The sequence below is a fragment of the Equus quagga genome, chromosome 1 (assembly GCF_021613505.1).
Source record: "Equus quagga isolate Etosha38 chromosome 1, UCLA_HA_Equagga_1.0, whole genome shotgun sequence".
Taxonomy (NCBI): Eukaryota; Metazoa; Chordata; class Mammalia; order Perissodactyla; family Equidae; genus Equus; species Equus quagga.
In genome coordinates this window covers 6,959,224-6,975,589 of record NC_060267.1, presented here as the reverse complement: position 1 = coordinate 6,975,589, position 16,366 = coordinate 6,959,224, and the positions used below count along the sequence as shown (strand labels likewise).

The window sequence follows — 16,366 nt, the reverse complement described above, 5'->3', positions numbered from 1 at the left end:
GAGAGACTGCGAGCTTCTTCTTGGGGTACATCTACAATAAGTTTCTGTGATAATTTGAGCTCCACAGGACGGAAAATGTTCAGTAAAAGAAGATGTGGATGTCAGGTGGCCCAGTCTTATTCTTGCAGCTAAAAAGGAGATTCCATCTGCCTTCCAGCTCTTTCCAAAAGAGAACGTTCTAGCTCTGAAGATAACATCCATTTAATTTCAGGACTGGCCTGTGTGTAGGGTGCCAAAAATCTCTCCAAGTGCTTTCTGTTGGCCCCCAAAATGTGGAGATATGAGTCGTTTAAGCTGAAATTGTCCTGCCCACTACTCAAATGGAAATCTGGCCAACAGAATGGGTGTGGGTTGATAAAGAGAAACAGGTTAGGAAATGTTCCTCTCCAATTCTGTCAATAAATTGAATCCTTCCCTTATTCCACTATTCACATTTCCACACAGCGCTCTAATGCAGTTTCATTAGCCAACATGAAAATCCCTTTCAAAACCCTTCTCCAACTACTTTTTATGTAAATAATAAAAAGCTGGTCTCAACCCTATTCCCCGAGGCACTCCCCAATTAACATCCTTTTAGGTTTTTACTGCTGCCCTTTGTTTCCTGCCCTTTAGCCAATCTCCAACGGGCTTTGCCAACTTTCCACTTACAACTCTCGTCTTATACATTAACCTGTGATTCAGAACATTTTGTGAAAATGCTTTCAGAAAAACTGGACTGCCGCGCAAGACTTCCCGCCGCACGCTTGTCCTCGCCAGCGGCAAGGGCTTCAAAGGATTCCAGCGGGCCCGGGAGACCTGACCTTCCCTCCCCGAAGCTGTCGTGGGCCCTCCTCAATCAGACCACATTCGCCTCCCCAAAGTTCCCTGTTCCATTCCTTAAATAGCTTCTGAATGTTCCGGGAAGCTTCACATCAAACTAATGGGCTCTGAGGCTCCCCAGGACGGAGACATCAGGAGGAGAGTCTCTGCGGGCATTGGGTGGGGGGAGGTACTACGCAGACTCCTGGGTCTGAAGGGGAGCTGGAGAACATGGTCAGGGCTGCTAGTGGCTCCTTCTCATGTTCCCATCTGCCAAGAAAGGGAGAGGCCACAGGAATCCTTGAGATCCTTGCAGTTTCTCAGAGCAGTATGATGTGAGCAGCTGAGAGACGGGCTTGTATGGATCTGTGCATCCTCCTAGAGCCTTCCTTCCAAGTTTCCTGAGCTCTGACGATGTGCCCACTACCTTCCCAGGCACTGAGGATACAGCTGTGGACAAAAGTGACAAAGTCTCTCACAACTTCTACACTAGTAGATGAGGTGGACACACAAATAAATTGCAGAGTCAGAAGACAACAGGTGCCCTGAAGAAAAATCAGGCAGGGCAAGGAGAGTGACGAGAGAGTAATTTTAGAAGATGTGGTTATGGTGGCCTCTCTGGGAAGGCACCATCTGAACAGAGATCTGACCAAATGAGGTCCCTTCTTGTGCCTCCCTTTCCTTCCCTCGGCCACCCCTCACTCCTCTGGATTAAGAGTGTGTGGACGCTGTTAGACTAGTGGTGAAGCAGCAGCACGAGGGGTGCCTGATGCCGCCCTCTGCCCCCAAGGCAATCCAGAGGAAGACCAAAGACAGCATCTTCCCTTCTGCCCCCTGGTCCTCTGCAGTCACAATCCTTTGACGTCCACTAACACAGAGTTACCTATTTGTGCCAGTCTGGGTCTGCCTGTCTGTCTCTTCCACAAGATTAGCAATTCTCAAACTTTAATGTATTTAAGAATCACATGGGGTGCTAATTAAATATACTAAGATTCAAGGTCCACCTTTAAAAAGCCTGATTGTGTAGGTCTGAGCCCAGGCATCAGCCTATTTAAACAAGGGCCAGGCAATTCCACTGTGAGTGGTGGGGGGAGCCTCACCTTGAAAACACTGTAACAGGTGATGAGCTCCTCTAGGGGTGAGGGCTGAGCTGTCCTGTTTGTTTCTGTCCCCAGAACAGAGCGCAGAAGTGAGAGCACGCAGTAACCGCTCAATGTATAACCAAGGGCAGCATTTCCTGAGTTGGACACTCACCTATGTCCTGCTTACAGAGAACACCCAGTGAGTTGGTCATCTGTCTTCCCCCCAAAATTCAACTTCTGGAGGCCAGAGATCCCATTTTGCATTTCTCCTGTGGGCCTAGCAGTATCTTTCATAGTGTAAATCATGATAGGTCTTCAGGACGTACTTACTGAGACAAAGAATAAATGGCGGAAGAAGAGAGGAGGAAAAATTCAACATTGAAGATCCTTTTGGAAGACCCTCTAATCTCACGGTGACCCAACAGATTTAGCTTGTTAATTCCAACACTCTCAAGCGTCACCCAAACGTAATGCGCTGATATTTAACAGAAGTAACAGTCTCCTTCTCTTTCTTCCCCTGTCCTCAGTGGAGCAGCGAACCAATAAAACCGTCAGTGTTAGGGAGGCAGCAGGAAGAAGTCTTGGGGCACACACGAGCCTTGGCTCACGTGCCCTTGAACCTGAACCAGCCATGTGCTGACTGCTCTCGCAGGGCCCTCAGCTGCGGAGTACTCAGAGACGTCCCTAATGTCATCACCGGGCACCTATTTCACATGGGAGCCTGTGACAAGCAACTCTTCACACAGCACCTCCACTTAGTGCTCAGCCGCGGGCTGCTGTCTCAGCATCTGTCGAACGCGTGCTCGCATCTTTGCTCTATTACTGGTGGAATTTCCGTGGCATGTTAAGAGAGCTTACACGACTGTAAGCTGACGCTGGCTTCTTGAAGCTACCTTTAAAAAGAGTCCATTAATTCATCCATTTGCCAAATCTCAGCTGCTTCTCTAGGATGCCCTCACAGCTTTTACATCTTTATCAGCTCAGCAAATTCTCCAAACCTTTTTTCCCTTGAAAGACTCAGTGTAGGACAATGGGTCCCACAGCTCAGGCTGGCTTTCTGGAGGAGCGAGAGCGCTGCCGGGGGTCAGAAGCCCTCACCTTCAGGTCTCTGCTTCTCACCAGCTTTAGGACTTGAGACAAGCCATTTATTTTCTTTAGCTCTCTATTTTCTCAGCTCTAAAGTCATCGTTAAAAATTTGAAAAAAAAAACTAAGAAAACCAAAACAAATATTATAACACCTGCTCAGCTTCTCCCACAAAGCTGTTGTCGAGATCAGATGAGAGAATATGGAAGGGAATTACAGATTCCGGTGTGCCACATGCTGTTTTTTATGGCACTGATCTCAGGGCCATACCCCTGACAGTAAGCTAGCTGGTGGAAGGAGCTGAGTCAGAGTGGGCTCAAGGGAACTGGGCTTTAATTCCAAAAGTCTCATTTAAGGTAACAGTGATAGGGACTCTCAGGAGTGTTCTCGGCAGAAAAGCCAGGTGGTTCCCAAGGTAAAGGCTGCCAGCAGGTGGTGGAAAATGAGGACAGTACAAAGTCGTGTCCTCTCTGCTCCAGGTGGCTTACCCGAAAGCTCACCCTCTAAAACACTGAACGTACTACTTATACCAGAAGAAAATAAAGCTCCAGCTTGTTTCCTTGTGGTCCTATAAACCAAGTAGCTGATTTCAATATTGGCAATCTGGCAGGCCAACAAGATTGCATCCAAATTCTGTGCTGTCATCCCACCTACACGACATGATGTCATGAAACACACACTGAATTTGGTGGCAGAGACTTGGGTGTGAGACCCACCTCTGCCCCTTAGCAGTGAGGCAAAACCACTTCGCACATTCACATGTTCCAAGTCTATTGATCAGCTGCTGGGAACGCTGCATGAAGAAGTAATGATTCAACAGATGGAGAATGTCAGGAGGAGGAGTTGGACATCACATGCCTTCCATGTAGAGGGTCAGGCAGGGGTCAAAGCCTGGGGACGTGAGAGAGGGCTAGTGTGCCTGAGTGGCTTTACGGTTTGGTTTGGCCAAAGTACTGGATTTCCACTGGGAAGTGGTGAGGGATGAGGCATGACTTCTCAAATCCTTAGTGCCTCCCTTTGTGAAATGAAAGGTAAGGTCTAGGCGGCCACTTGGGACGCTTATGGCTCTTAACATTCGCCGACTCTTTCATCATAGCATGAGTTAGACCTGGATGGACTGACCACATGACCTCAGAGTATTTGACTGGAAATGAATCAAGGGACATTTAAGTATTACAAAAATGCCGGCGGCTCATGCTACCCAAAAGGAGCAGGTTGTTTTGGCTGTGGCTGTATTATACTTGAAATATACCACAGATATCCTTGAGGGTTTGCTTTTTCTTTTGCAGACTACAGACAAAATAAACATTTGACTTTGGAGGGTGGATACATTCTAATAGCTGGAAAAGTTTCTAAACCAGTTAAAACATCAGGTAGTGCAAAGTTGTCCCAAATGCCTGGGACTTGACAACTTGGTGAGGCGAGCTCTAGAGAGGAATGTCCTCTGTGTGCTGGGGCAGTCCCACAATCTAGTCCTGCCCCTGGGCTTCCAATGGCTGGCTCACCACGGAGTCAAAGTCTCAGAGAATGAATCAGTGAACAAATGGGCTTGAATCTAGCTCATTAATTATTTGAGGAATAGGTCTGTGTTCATTAAAATGTCCATTTACAGACATAAAGATCAGAAGATATCTCAGTCTCTGAGTGACCGATGTGGGTGCAGTGTGGATGGACTCTCATGTCAAATCTACTGGGGAGGCAGGTGAGGCATACTGAGTGACCATACATGCCTGTTTGCCTGAGAGAGTTTAGGTTTTTGCCTGTTTTCCCAGCATAATTATTAAGAGTGCCTCCTTTGACTCTCAAAAGTGTCCTGGTCACCTGAAGTACAAATAATGAAATGACTACTACTCGTTATTCTTGGAGTTGCTACTTGTGGCCATTGGGACTAGAAATAACCACAACTTGTTACTACTTCACCAGTCTCTTCACAGTGGCAGGATTTCAGGGATCTCAAGTGAGCAAGTCACTGTGTATCTTGCCTTAGGAGAGGAGACACGATCACCCCTGGTCAACTGTGGGATTCCCTTGGAAACAATCTCCAATGACAGGAAATGTTTGACTCAACATACAGGTTGGCTCCCTTTGTGTGACCATGAGTTTTATGAGTTGCCAAGCTAGTTTTTTCTGGGGTGTGTCAAAGTAAATTTCAGATTCAAATAGCTGGTTAGCAAATCTCAAGTCACTGTCCAATGGGAACAATCCACATAAATGACACACAGATGTATACAAGTGACTTTTACAGCTAGACTCAAGATTAGAGAGGCAGATGGATAGGCCAAGCCATGAAGTCTCTCCTATGTCAGGTCAGATAGTACCGGAATCAAACAAAACAGCTTATGTACACTCCCCAGACATATTCAAAGTGGTGGTGGTGGTGGGAGGGGAGTGTGCAGCCCCCAAGAGTGCATCAGCCCAACTGAGAAGACAGATGTGTGGGACTTGAGAGGAGATTGAGAACACTGCCAGTAAAGCGGAACTCATACAAACAGTAGGATGGTGGTTACCAGGGGCTGGGGGCTGGGGAGAATGGGGACACGTTGGTCAAAGGGTACAAACTTCCAGGTATAAGATGGTAAGTTCTGGAGATTATAGTTAATACTGTGTTATATACCTGAAAGTTGCTAAGAGAATAGATCTTAAATGTTCTCACCACAAAAAAGAAATGGTAATTATGTCCCGTGATGGAGGTGTTAGTTAACACTACGGTGGCACTCATTTTGCAATATGTAAGTGTATCAAATCAACACATCGTATACCTTAAACTCACACAATGTTATATGTCAATTACATCTCAATAAAACTTGGGGGAAAAAAGAAAACTGCCAATACAACTGCTCTAGAATATCAAAGAATGCTTAGAGCGCATTATTTTCCCTTTGTACAGGGGGATCCCCAGTTTGTGAGGCCTAAAGTTTATAAAATTTTGGGAGCTCTCTAAGGAAAAGATACAGAAATAATTATGAAAACAAACTTAGATACTAATGTGAATGTTTATTAAGAATGAGAAAAGAAATTGGAACAAATTACTGGAAGGTTGGAAACTGAGGTCCTTTTCTTTTGAGAATGTATGCAAAGAAATGGTTCCTGATTCTAACCTTGCTTCTCCTTCCCATCTAGAACATTGTACGTTTCCCAGCAACAACCAGGATTCAATAAGGGCTGGTCTGAGTGAAGGGTCCTGATACTTAGTTTTAATTAGCTTCTTTGTAAATCTGCCTCTACACTGCTAACTAGATTTCCTTTCTTAACTAACTAACTAAACAGCTAACTCATCGACTTCTATTAGTTTGCACTGGAAAGACAGATGATTATTACTTTAATCTTCAAGAAGTCACAGCAAGGAGGGCACTTCTCCAGGAAGGCAGTGGTAGAGGTGCCAACACGGCCGCCTTCAATGCCTTCCCTCCCTGTACAGGCACACTGCTCCTCCCATCAAGAGGTGGATTCCAATTCCCCTCTCCTCGAATATGGACCAGCCTCAGTGATTTCCTTGACCACTAGAATGTGGCAGAGGTGATGTTCTGGGACCTCTGGGGCTGGGTCTTAAAAAGTCTGGTAGCTTCTGCCTGGGATGTTTTCTCTCAGAATCCATCCGCCATGCTATGAGAAGCCGAAACAACATGGAGAGGCCATGTGTAGCTACGTTGGCTGGACTCTCTCAGCTGACAGCCGACATCAGCCGTCAGCCATCTGAGTGAGCCATTTGGACTTCCAGCTCATCTAGTCTTCAGATGAGTCTAGTCCCAACTGACATCCAACTGTGACCACGTGAGAAACTCAAAGGGAGAAACACCCCGCCAAGCCCAGTCAACACACAGAACTAGGACAGCTAATAAATTGTTCTGTTAAGCTTCTAAGTTTTGGGGTGGTTTGCTTTGCAGTCAACAAAGGCACAAAGCTATTACATTGCGATGTAACACTTCCAGCCTCCTCTCCCTATAGGATTGGTGGGATGGGACATTGAGCCCTCTGGAGTTTTCTCCTTGGTCCCTACTTGTTCATAAGCAGCACTTACTCACTCTGCTCCTGTCCTCCAGCAGGTAAACACTAGGAAGACCCTCCCTCTGTGGGGTGGGGAGATGAGAGGCCACAGCTGTCCAGTGGTAAGTTCAATTTTGGGGCTGCAGGAGAGGAATCAGAAGTCCATTTTGGCCTTAAACCCAAACCATGGTTCCAGTCTAACTTCATACTAGCTACAAAGTTACTGTCATTCCAGACTCCTGTGTCTGTTTTTTTTAATTGCTTCAGAAAACTCAGAGGGAAAAAGGCATACAATTATTTTTCCTCTTTAGAGCCCCAATAAGCAACAACACTCTTCCTTTCTCATAGGCTAGAAAACAAAGTTCATCTTTAATTTTTTAAAAATTTCACTTTGCTTCATACTCTGAATCAAATCTGCCATCAGTTCTCGCTACGTTGTTTTCCGGAAATGCCTCTCACATGGGCCTCCTTTGAGTGCTCCTAGTCACCTGCCCAGCTCAGCTTCTCCCTGCCACACACAGTCAGTTCCTACGACAGCTCCCTGTCTGCATCGCCCCACCCTCCATTCCCCCACCTACCCGCCGTTACAGGCTAAGGCTCCCACCGCCACACGGATCACGCTACGCCCTTGCCCAAGACCTCATCTTCTGCCTTGGGTCCAGCTCGAGGGCCCCCATAATAACTAGCTTTATTAGAGCTAATAGCCCTCAAGCCAATCTTCCACACTTAGTGACCCCATAAGGAAAGTTTGCTTCACAGCAGACTCACTTCTGCTTCCTTCTTTTCTTGTCCTACCTATCTTGTCCTTTTTCTTCAGATGATATAGTTCCCTCTCCCTTCTCTGAGTTCCCCGTCTCTTAGGAAGCAGGAATCATAGGGTTTATAGCTGATTATTCTTTGGCTAGTCTCACCTTCCAATTGGCCCCAAATTCTAATTCCTTGAGGACATGTTCCCCAGTGTTCTACTTGATAAACACTATTGGACTCATGGCGTCTGTGTAAAGAGCCAGCGAGATTTATGGTGTTGACGGACTAGGAAGACGAGCTGGAAGCTAATATTTATTAGGCCAGGTTCTATGCTAAGTATTTATATATGTCATTTAATTTGTTCCTTAGGTTCCTGGGTATAACAACCGTTTTGCCCTTTTTTTATTGAAGAGGAAGTTGAGATTTAGGTAAAGTAACTTTCTCAAGTCACCCAGCCAGTAAGTGAACAGACAGAGCTTGAAGCCAAGACTGATTACCAGTCTGAGTTTCTAACCACGACATCACACCACCTCCTAAGGTATTTTTGAGGGGTCTAGGGAATTTTTTCAGACAAATTCTTCCACCTCTACACCCAAAGATAATTACTGTCACCGTTTTAGAAAATTCCCTTCGAGACTTGTATATACATACATATGAATACACATGCATATACCTTTTTTACCAACTTACGATCGCTCTGTATATACAACCATATTGTTCCACTTAATATAGCACAGCCATTTCCCCATGTTATTATGCACCAGTATTGTTTTTCATGAATTGGCCAGGCTGCAGAAAGTACACAATACAATAAAACATGCTCCTTCCCAAAATGGGATTTTGGCTTGGGGCATGAAAAGCTACCAAGACTTGGAAGACGGTAAATGTTAAGATGTCAGCGTGAGATCTTAAATATTGTTCATGTTTTTATGGGAGACAATGGGGGAGTCCCAAACCAAATAGTCACCCTCTCTTAATATGAAAGTGAATACTGGGAATCACTCAGCATGAAGTCATCCAGAAGCCAGTGGGGAGGAAGACTAGTATTTACTGACCCTCTCTGACCACGTACCAGACCCTGGGCCAGGCACTTCTACAGACATTCTCATCTCTTTTCCCAGCACCTTGTCTATACAGGCATTTTCACCCCCCAACTCTTCTCCGGAAGGAAGGGGAAGGCAGGCTGCAGTCACCTGCACAGGGCACGGGTGACACTGGTGCTGGGGTGGCATTCATGGACTGTCCAGAGAAGGCTGTTTCAGATGAAAGAAAAAATAATATCCAGATGAAAAACACCGAGAATGAGCTAAATGAGATAGCTGGAGATTAAAAAAAAAAACCCAAAAACAGCTGACAGGAATCTTGAACACTATGGAGAAGGAAAATGAAGCCGAGAGAAAACTGGGCTCCTTGTGGTTCAGTCTCGGCGGAAGGGGGCTGGCCTTGCAAACTGGCCCCCATACGGAAAAAGACCTCGTTCTTCCAAGAGCCCCAAAGGGCGCTAAAGGCAACAGCACGGTGTTGGAGTGGAGGCCGGAAAGCTAGAGCGACATTAAGAGGAATCCTAGCTCTAGGGAGGGCCTGTCACAGGCCAGAAAGGGGCGCAGAGTGGAGAACATCTGGAGGTTTAGGCTGCAGGCCGGGCCCAAGCTGCGTGAGTAATACGACCCGATGTGTGTGCCGGATGGGGGTGGGAACTGCTGGAAAAGAAGATGCAGAGGCTCCAGGGCCTCTGAGTTCACAGGTCCTTCCCCTCTCCACTTGAACTCTTTCAGGATGCAATCAAAAAGGGTAACAAGGATGAGCTTCACTGAGCAAGGGGATGGGAGCCCCGGCTGGTGCTGTTTCTCTGATGTGGGGAGAGGCTATATCTTACGCTGCTACATGGAGGAAACGGGGTGCTGGGCCAGGGGAGAGCCACAACGCCTCCCCCACTCCACCCCCCAGGCCCTTGCTCGGTTGACGGGGCCTCCTGAGGAATTCGGTTCTTGGCCGGAAATCCCTGCCTTAGACCTCGGAAGATGTGAGGGAGGCTCAGCAAACCTGGCGGCCGCTCTTGGGGTTTGGCAAACTCGAGATTTTTCCAGCGCCTTGTGTTCAGCAAAACTGAAAATGTGTTTGGCTAGAAACCCTTCTCTAATTTTTAAACCCCTGTGCGTTTTTTTTTTTACGTAAATGTGATCCACATGTTTTTGATTTATTTTTATTTAACTCATCAAATCGAATTAGGAGCTGCAATGATGAATGGGAACAATGCTGATTTCCAAGAAGATTTTTGAGCCTTTTTTCTTAGAACAAAATCACATCCTCCCACCCCCCCACCCCCCAACCATTAAAACTACCAGACTGAGCTGGGGTTGAAATTTAGAAACCAAATGTGAAATAAAGATCCCGGCTTGGCCAAGATGAAGCATAGCAGGGGACTGTTCTTAGGCGGGCTGGGGGAGGGTGGGGGAATGCAGACAGGAGGGGGGCAGGTATTCTTCCTTAGATGACTTCGATAAATTTACCTGGCTTCCTGGGCTCCCAATAGAAGCCCCTAGCTGTTGGTCTAGGGTCTGACTTTATCACTGCCACCCAGGGAAAAGAGTTTCTGCCTTGAGACCGGGGATGGGGCTCCCTGGCCCATCTTCCTTCCCCTTGCACCCTCCCTAGTAGCCAATTCAAGCTGCTCTTCCTCTTCCCCCTAATGTGCTCCCCCCTTTCCTGGCTCTGGCTAAGCCCTCTCCATCTGGAAGCACTTAAAATGTACAACACTTTTAATCTCGTGCAAAGGAATCTTGGGATCTATACTACATACCCATTAAGCTAAATTATAGGTGCACAATCTTATTTTGCACAATTCCGTCTGGCCTGGCATACATGAAAGGCCATGGCTGTCTTTCCTAATTACTTTTTCTACGACACCATCATTTTCGAGAACTTCAGTCTGCGGCTGGCAGAATTTCTCTTGAGAAACTCTGGCCACTGAGGTCCCAGGATCAAGGTGCTTTCTTCAGAGCCCCTCGATCCAGTACTCGGTGGGCCCCTTGGACATGGTCCAAAGAAATGTCCTGGAACTTGGCTTCTCTCTGCTACAGGCCCTGATGGATGCAAGGACCATCCTGCTCCTTAATAACTGTACAACCTGGGGGAGTGATTTCACATCCCTGGGCCTCAGTTTCCCAATCTGTACAACGGATAGAATCACCACACAGACCTCACAGAGCTGTTGTGAGGATTCAGTGAGAATGCTGGGTGTAAAAAAAAACCCAAAAACATACTGTGTTGTCTTGCCAAGACTAGGTAGTTAATAAATGTTACTTTTTACTGTTATTATCAAAACTCTACACTTTATTCGACCCGACAACTCTTCTAAGAGCACTTTCACTTTCCTAGAGGTTGCCGGTTTTCTTTTCAGTCCTCCCTGTCTGTCACCAATGCTGAGCCAACCAACCCACTTCCCTGCAGACCAGAATAGGTGACATGAGGATTCGGATCAACCGACTGGGGTTTATCATCAGTCCTTGGGGAGTCTCCCACATGGGCCCCAGTTTGAAACTGACATCTCTTCCAAGATAGCAGAGCGATTGGAAGATCAATAATCAAACTGCATAGAGATCATCCTCCTTCAAATCACACCAAACTTCTCACTTGATCTAGAAAGCATGTGTGTGTGTGGATGGGGGTGGGGATGATAAGGAGGTTTTCGCTCTGCTTTAAGGAGCAAAATGGTTAATTAGTGTTTCCTGAAGACCCCACCCTCCATCCTGGGAACATGAGTCACACTTCATCCATCCCTTTTGGAAAATAGAAAGGTGATGGCACCATTTAATATGCCTGATAAATGCCTCTCTCCCAAGGGGGAAATATAGAAGTCCATGAGTCTAGCATTCATTGTTTCTCTCTGGCCAAGAGTGGTTTCGGCAGTAATTCCCGGGTCCTGACGTTGGTCAGAATAGAGGGACCAGGGATCCACCAGCTTCCGGGGAACCCTAGACGCTTTATGTAGTAATGGTCCTCACCATGCAAACTGCTATGGGGCTAAAAGAGAGACATTTGCAGCCTTTTGATGAATGGTAATTATTATTTCCACCAAGCTGACCCCACTTGAACTCCTGGGTGACATCAGGAAATGTGTGTGTCTTCCATGCCTGATATGTACTGGAGATTTCCCTTTCAGGGGGCTCTTCCTCTTCGTGGCTGGAGGTATTTTGGATGCCAGCCTCAGCAATAAAGGACTCTAAAGAAACTACCCTGGCTCACAGCCCTGCCAAAGGCTGGGCCTAGGTGACTGTGCCCATCAGTGGCTCTGGAGTGGACACAATCTGAAGGGGCAATCTACAGACTGGGATGTCACTTGTGGTCTAGTATAAAAGGTGAGTTGGGCCAAGGAGATTCCTTCCTGGTAATCTGGAATCAGGAGAGTGAGAAACTGGGTTGACTGGCAGAAGAGACATAGGGAACATGGCTGGCCACATGAATGGCAGAACACGCTCATGAAGGTGACAGACTGCCACTGCTGAAGCTCTCCAGGGCTGTCTGGATTCCAGAACCACCCTCTCATAAAGCCTGGCTATTCAAGGGTTCTTCTTGTGGACATCATAAACATCTCTTCCACTGTTATTAAAATAAACACCTCCTTTTTTTGAGTTAGCTTGAGTGGGTTTCTGCTTCCTCCAACAAAAAAAGCCTTCACTAAAACGGCACCTACCCTTGGGAATAACATCCAGATGGAGCGATGTCTAAACATTCTGGGCATTTCCAGTGCAAGGCACTGCCTTAACAGTTAATTACAGGACGCAAAGACCCTTGGTTCCCGACTCACCCCTCCCTGGCTCTCCTCTACTATAGAAATTGGAAAAGTTAAAGTCCTGTCTCTCTCCCAACCTCCTTGCAACTAGGGGAGGTCGTGTGACACAGTTACGACCAATGAGATGCAAGTGAGTATCTGCTGGGGTTGACAGGCTGCCCCTCCTTCCTGCCTTGCATGAAAATCTTAGGCTTGGAGCTGCTGCCGCCATCTTGAAACGATGAGGGAAAGTCAGAGAAGCAGGCGTGCCACCCCTGGCACATTGGCCATGCTACACCAACACTAGCTGCCGCCAAACTCCAGCCTCCCTATTATGTGAGAAAAATATATGCCTAAACTATTAGTTAGATTTTTCTATAACTTAGAAGCAAAATCTTTTCTAAATGATATACTCTGAAATAGAACCTGATATTGTTTACTGTATTATAAGAAACACGATTTTTTAACCAAATATATGACCAACTTGTTTTTCAATTAATTTCTCCAAACATCAACTGAATGATACAAGCTCTCCAGACAACTAAAATCTACGAGGGAATAAGGTATAGATATGAACGACTGTGCCATAAGACGCAGGCGCTCTCTGCCCATCTGGAGAAGAGACCCTACTTCCAGTTGGGGGGGGGGGAGACGTCAGGGAAGTCTCTGCAGGAGAAGCATTTGAGGTAAACCCTAGAGAAAAAGAAGAATCAGGATTTTTGAAGATGGGGAGGTAGGGCATTCTAGGCAGAAGGAATCCTCTAAGCAAATATGGGAAACTGAAGGTCACGTACAGGAAATAGCAAGTTCATTCTGGCTGTGGCAGCAGAACAAAGATTAGATTAGAAAGTTAGACCAAATTATAACAAGCCTCGAATGCCGAGCAAGGAACCTGGGCTTTATTCTCCAAACCACGGGCTGTTGTTGAAGGTTTCTGAGCAAAGAGGAGTCACGGGAGTTGTTCAGGAAAATTTGCCTGATAGCCACAGGTGGGAGGGCCCGACAAGGCAGGGAATGCTAGGGGGCCCTGTAGCTGTCCGGGCAGGAGGCAATGCGGGCACGAACCAGGAGAGAAAGTGAGAATGGAGTGGGAAAAAGAAACAGACATGAGAGACACTGCAGAAGTACGTGACATAAGCTGGGGACTGTCTGGGAATGGGGTGTGAGTCATGGCAGGAATAATGCAGAAAACATTTTATTGTACAAAATAGAAACAAAAACTTCATGTGGTACCTCTGGAGCTGAAGACAGGAATGGTTTTATGTAGATGTTGGAGTCATGCACCTTCAGGTCATGGTCCCCAAGTCCCCTGGTCACTCCAATAGTTGCCATTACTCGGGCCTAGGAGTACAAGCAGAAGTTCATCAGAAACACTCAATACAGAGAAAGCATTCCCATCCCAATATAGCCGCCATGGGCTAAGAGAGAAGCAGTAATTGTCCAATTCCTCCTGCCCCTCTCTGTGCCCCTGCTGCTAACTTATGGTGGGTCGTTGTTTCCAAGTCAGGGCTCACCGAGATCACCTCCGTCCTTGAGGAGGGGCTATTCCCCCCCTCTCTTAAGTCTCATGGGCTGCGGCTGTCTCTCCAGCTTTCTTTTGTAGAGCCTGGAGGGAAGCGTGTCCAATAAACTAAATCCAATACACGTGTGACGTGATGGCCACTGAAACCAGTTCAGAGCAAACCCAACGGGATCGACTGACCCATCCATCCATCCACCCATCCTCTGTCACAAACCCACTCTACAAGTATATGAACACCAGCTGTGCCTCTGGTCCCTTGATAGGCACTATTAAAAGATGTAAAATAGAGGCAGCTCCCACCCTCCCAAGGCTCCTATATTATACTTTATGGCTGGAGAAAATAAACCATTAGCAACTCTGTAACCTCTCCTGCTAACATCCCCAACAAGTTCCCTCTGGGCAGAAAGGAACAAAACATCAAAATGCTGCAACTCCACAGAGACCTCAGGGCCCAGACCCCACCCCCTCACCCCCTCACCTCCTGTACGCTTTCTCTAAAGGGTTTTCTGAACGCTTTGTGGAAGCAGTACTATTATCCTACAGCCTGCTCAGTCAGCCTGAATGTCTGCGGGGGTGCCACAGATCTGATTCACCCACACACACTCACTGAGCAGCTACCACGTGCAGACACCGCGTTGCAGGGGATGAATGTCTAAGGCTTGTCCCTACTATAATAAAGGAGAGAAGAGGTACATCTAACAACATATAAAATATAGCCACGTGCTGAAAGACAGAAACAATGCGTTCTGAGTTGAGAGGAGCTAACAATTCTGCTGAGAAGGCTCCCTGGAGGAGACGGCACTAAATTCTCGTGCAGAAGGATGGGCAGCATCGAGACAGGTGAACGCAGAGGGATGGAGTCAAAGTCATTCTGGGTGGAATGAAGCCCAACAGCCTACAGGTGGATCATCAATGATACACCCAGCGGAGCGTCGCAGTTCAAAGGCCTGAGCTTGAATCCTCACTCTACCGCTTGAATAGCACGTCAGTGCTAAGAAACATCACAATCTAACACGTTACCGTCATCTTCATCCTAGTTTCCCAAAAAGGTTGTGCATTTTGGAGCTGGTTTTAGATCAGAAGTTGGGAAGGTTTACATCAAAGACGAAATGAAACCATGACACACTTTTTAAAGGCCAGAGTCAAGAAGGTAAAGTGCAGACCCGAGATGTGAAGCCCCGGGACGGCGGTCAGGCGGGCTGCCGAGACCTCCGTGCTGCTGGGAGGCGGGAGCAGCTCCTCCCGAGCTGGGAGGTGTTCAACTCTACCTGGGAAAACTCTGAGTCCTTGGCCGCCCTCCTCTCTCATCCCTGCCCTGACATCTTCTCGGGCTGGAAAAAGCACAGGTGGGTGTTTTGAACCAAAGGAATCTGATGTTTCTGCTAGTTACTGAACTTATTTACAAAGTATATAGGTGTTACCCACACAAGCCCTTAAAAGCACTGGCAGGAATAAAATGAAAAGTAACAGCTGAGAAGTATTCTGAAACTTCTGGGTGGGTGTGTGCAGAGAGGAAAAAGAAAACCCCTGTAAAGGAGCTAGACAGAAGTGATGTGTTGCAGTTGTCAAGACTTCTCAGGAAATCACTGAGTCCTCAGACGGGGTGGTGCAGACTGGAGCCACAGTGGCTTTGAAACAGGTCATCGGGTACGATGACGGAACTTGCCCGCTGCCTGTCACAGAACTGTCAAAGCCCTAGTGAACTGACATGCCTGAGGAAAGTGATGTCCCGGTGAGTGGGACCTTTGACCTATCTGGGAAACCCTTGCTCCTTTAAACCTTATTGCTGATAATCTTTGAAGAATACATTTGTCCATCTTCCTGTTGCACTAAGGAGAGCACACTGACCATAACTCAAGAGCATATTTCACACACGTTTATTGAAGACCAGCCGTGAGTCAGGTACCAGGCTAGACAGGTGCTGGGGATACAGAGATAACAGGCTGTGGTCCTGCGCTGGCCGCTCGCTGGGTAGAGCAGGGTAATCACGAGAACCTCAGCCCCTTAAGACCTACAGCGGCAGGTGTGGGCCATTGATGGATGAGCGATCCGCATTAAGGTGCCCACCATCCTGAAAGGTGTGATTCTCAGCCAGGGACGGTGAGGTGGAAGGTGTCCATCTCCAGGAAAGGGCAAGCTAGTTTGAAAAATGATCCCCATGTGGATCAGATATTCGTGTTTCATTTTCCTCCATGAAATGCCTTCTTCCACTGAAATCACTGCTGGGCCGCACTGAGCCCCAAACGTAACCGTGTGTGCTGTCTCCCTCTCACACGTACACGCAGAAGTGCACGCGCGAGCACACACACGCTTAAGTTCTGCCCAAAGGTCCTTCGGTTTACTTATGAGTCACTTCTTCCTGATAAAAACTACCCAA

The 16,366-nt window shown here is 47.1% G+C and overlaps 1 protein-coding gene across 1 annotated transcript in view; it reads right to left on the bottom strand.

The window, feature by feature from the left end:
• PPM1H (protein phosphatase, Mg2+/Mn2+ dependent 1H) overlaps positions 1-16,366 on the bottom strand; it is a 231,190-nt gene that overhangs the window by 23,442 nt on the left and 191,382 nt on the right. Inside the window, exon 9 of the mRNA XM_046673877.1 lies at positions 13,701-13,808. Within this exon, the coding sequence (XP_046529833.1) occupies positions 13,701-13,808 (108 nt within the window). The remainder of the gene's footprint in view (positions 1-13,700; positions 13,809-16,366) is intronic.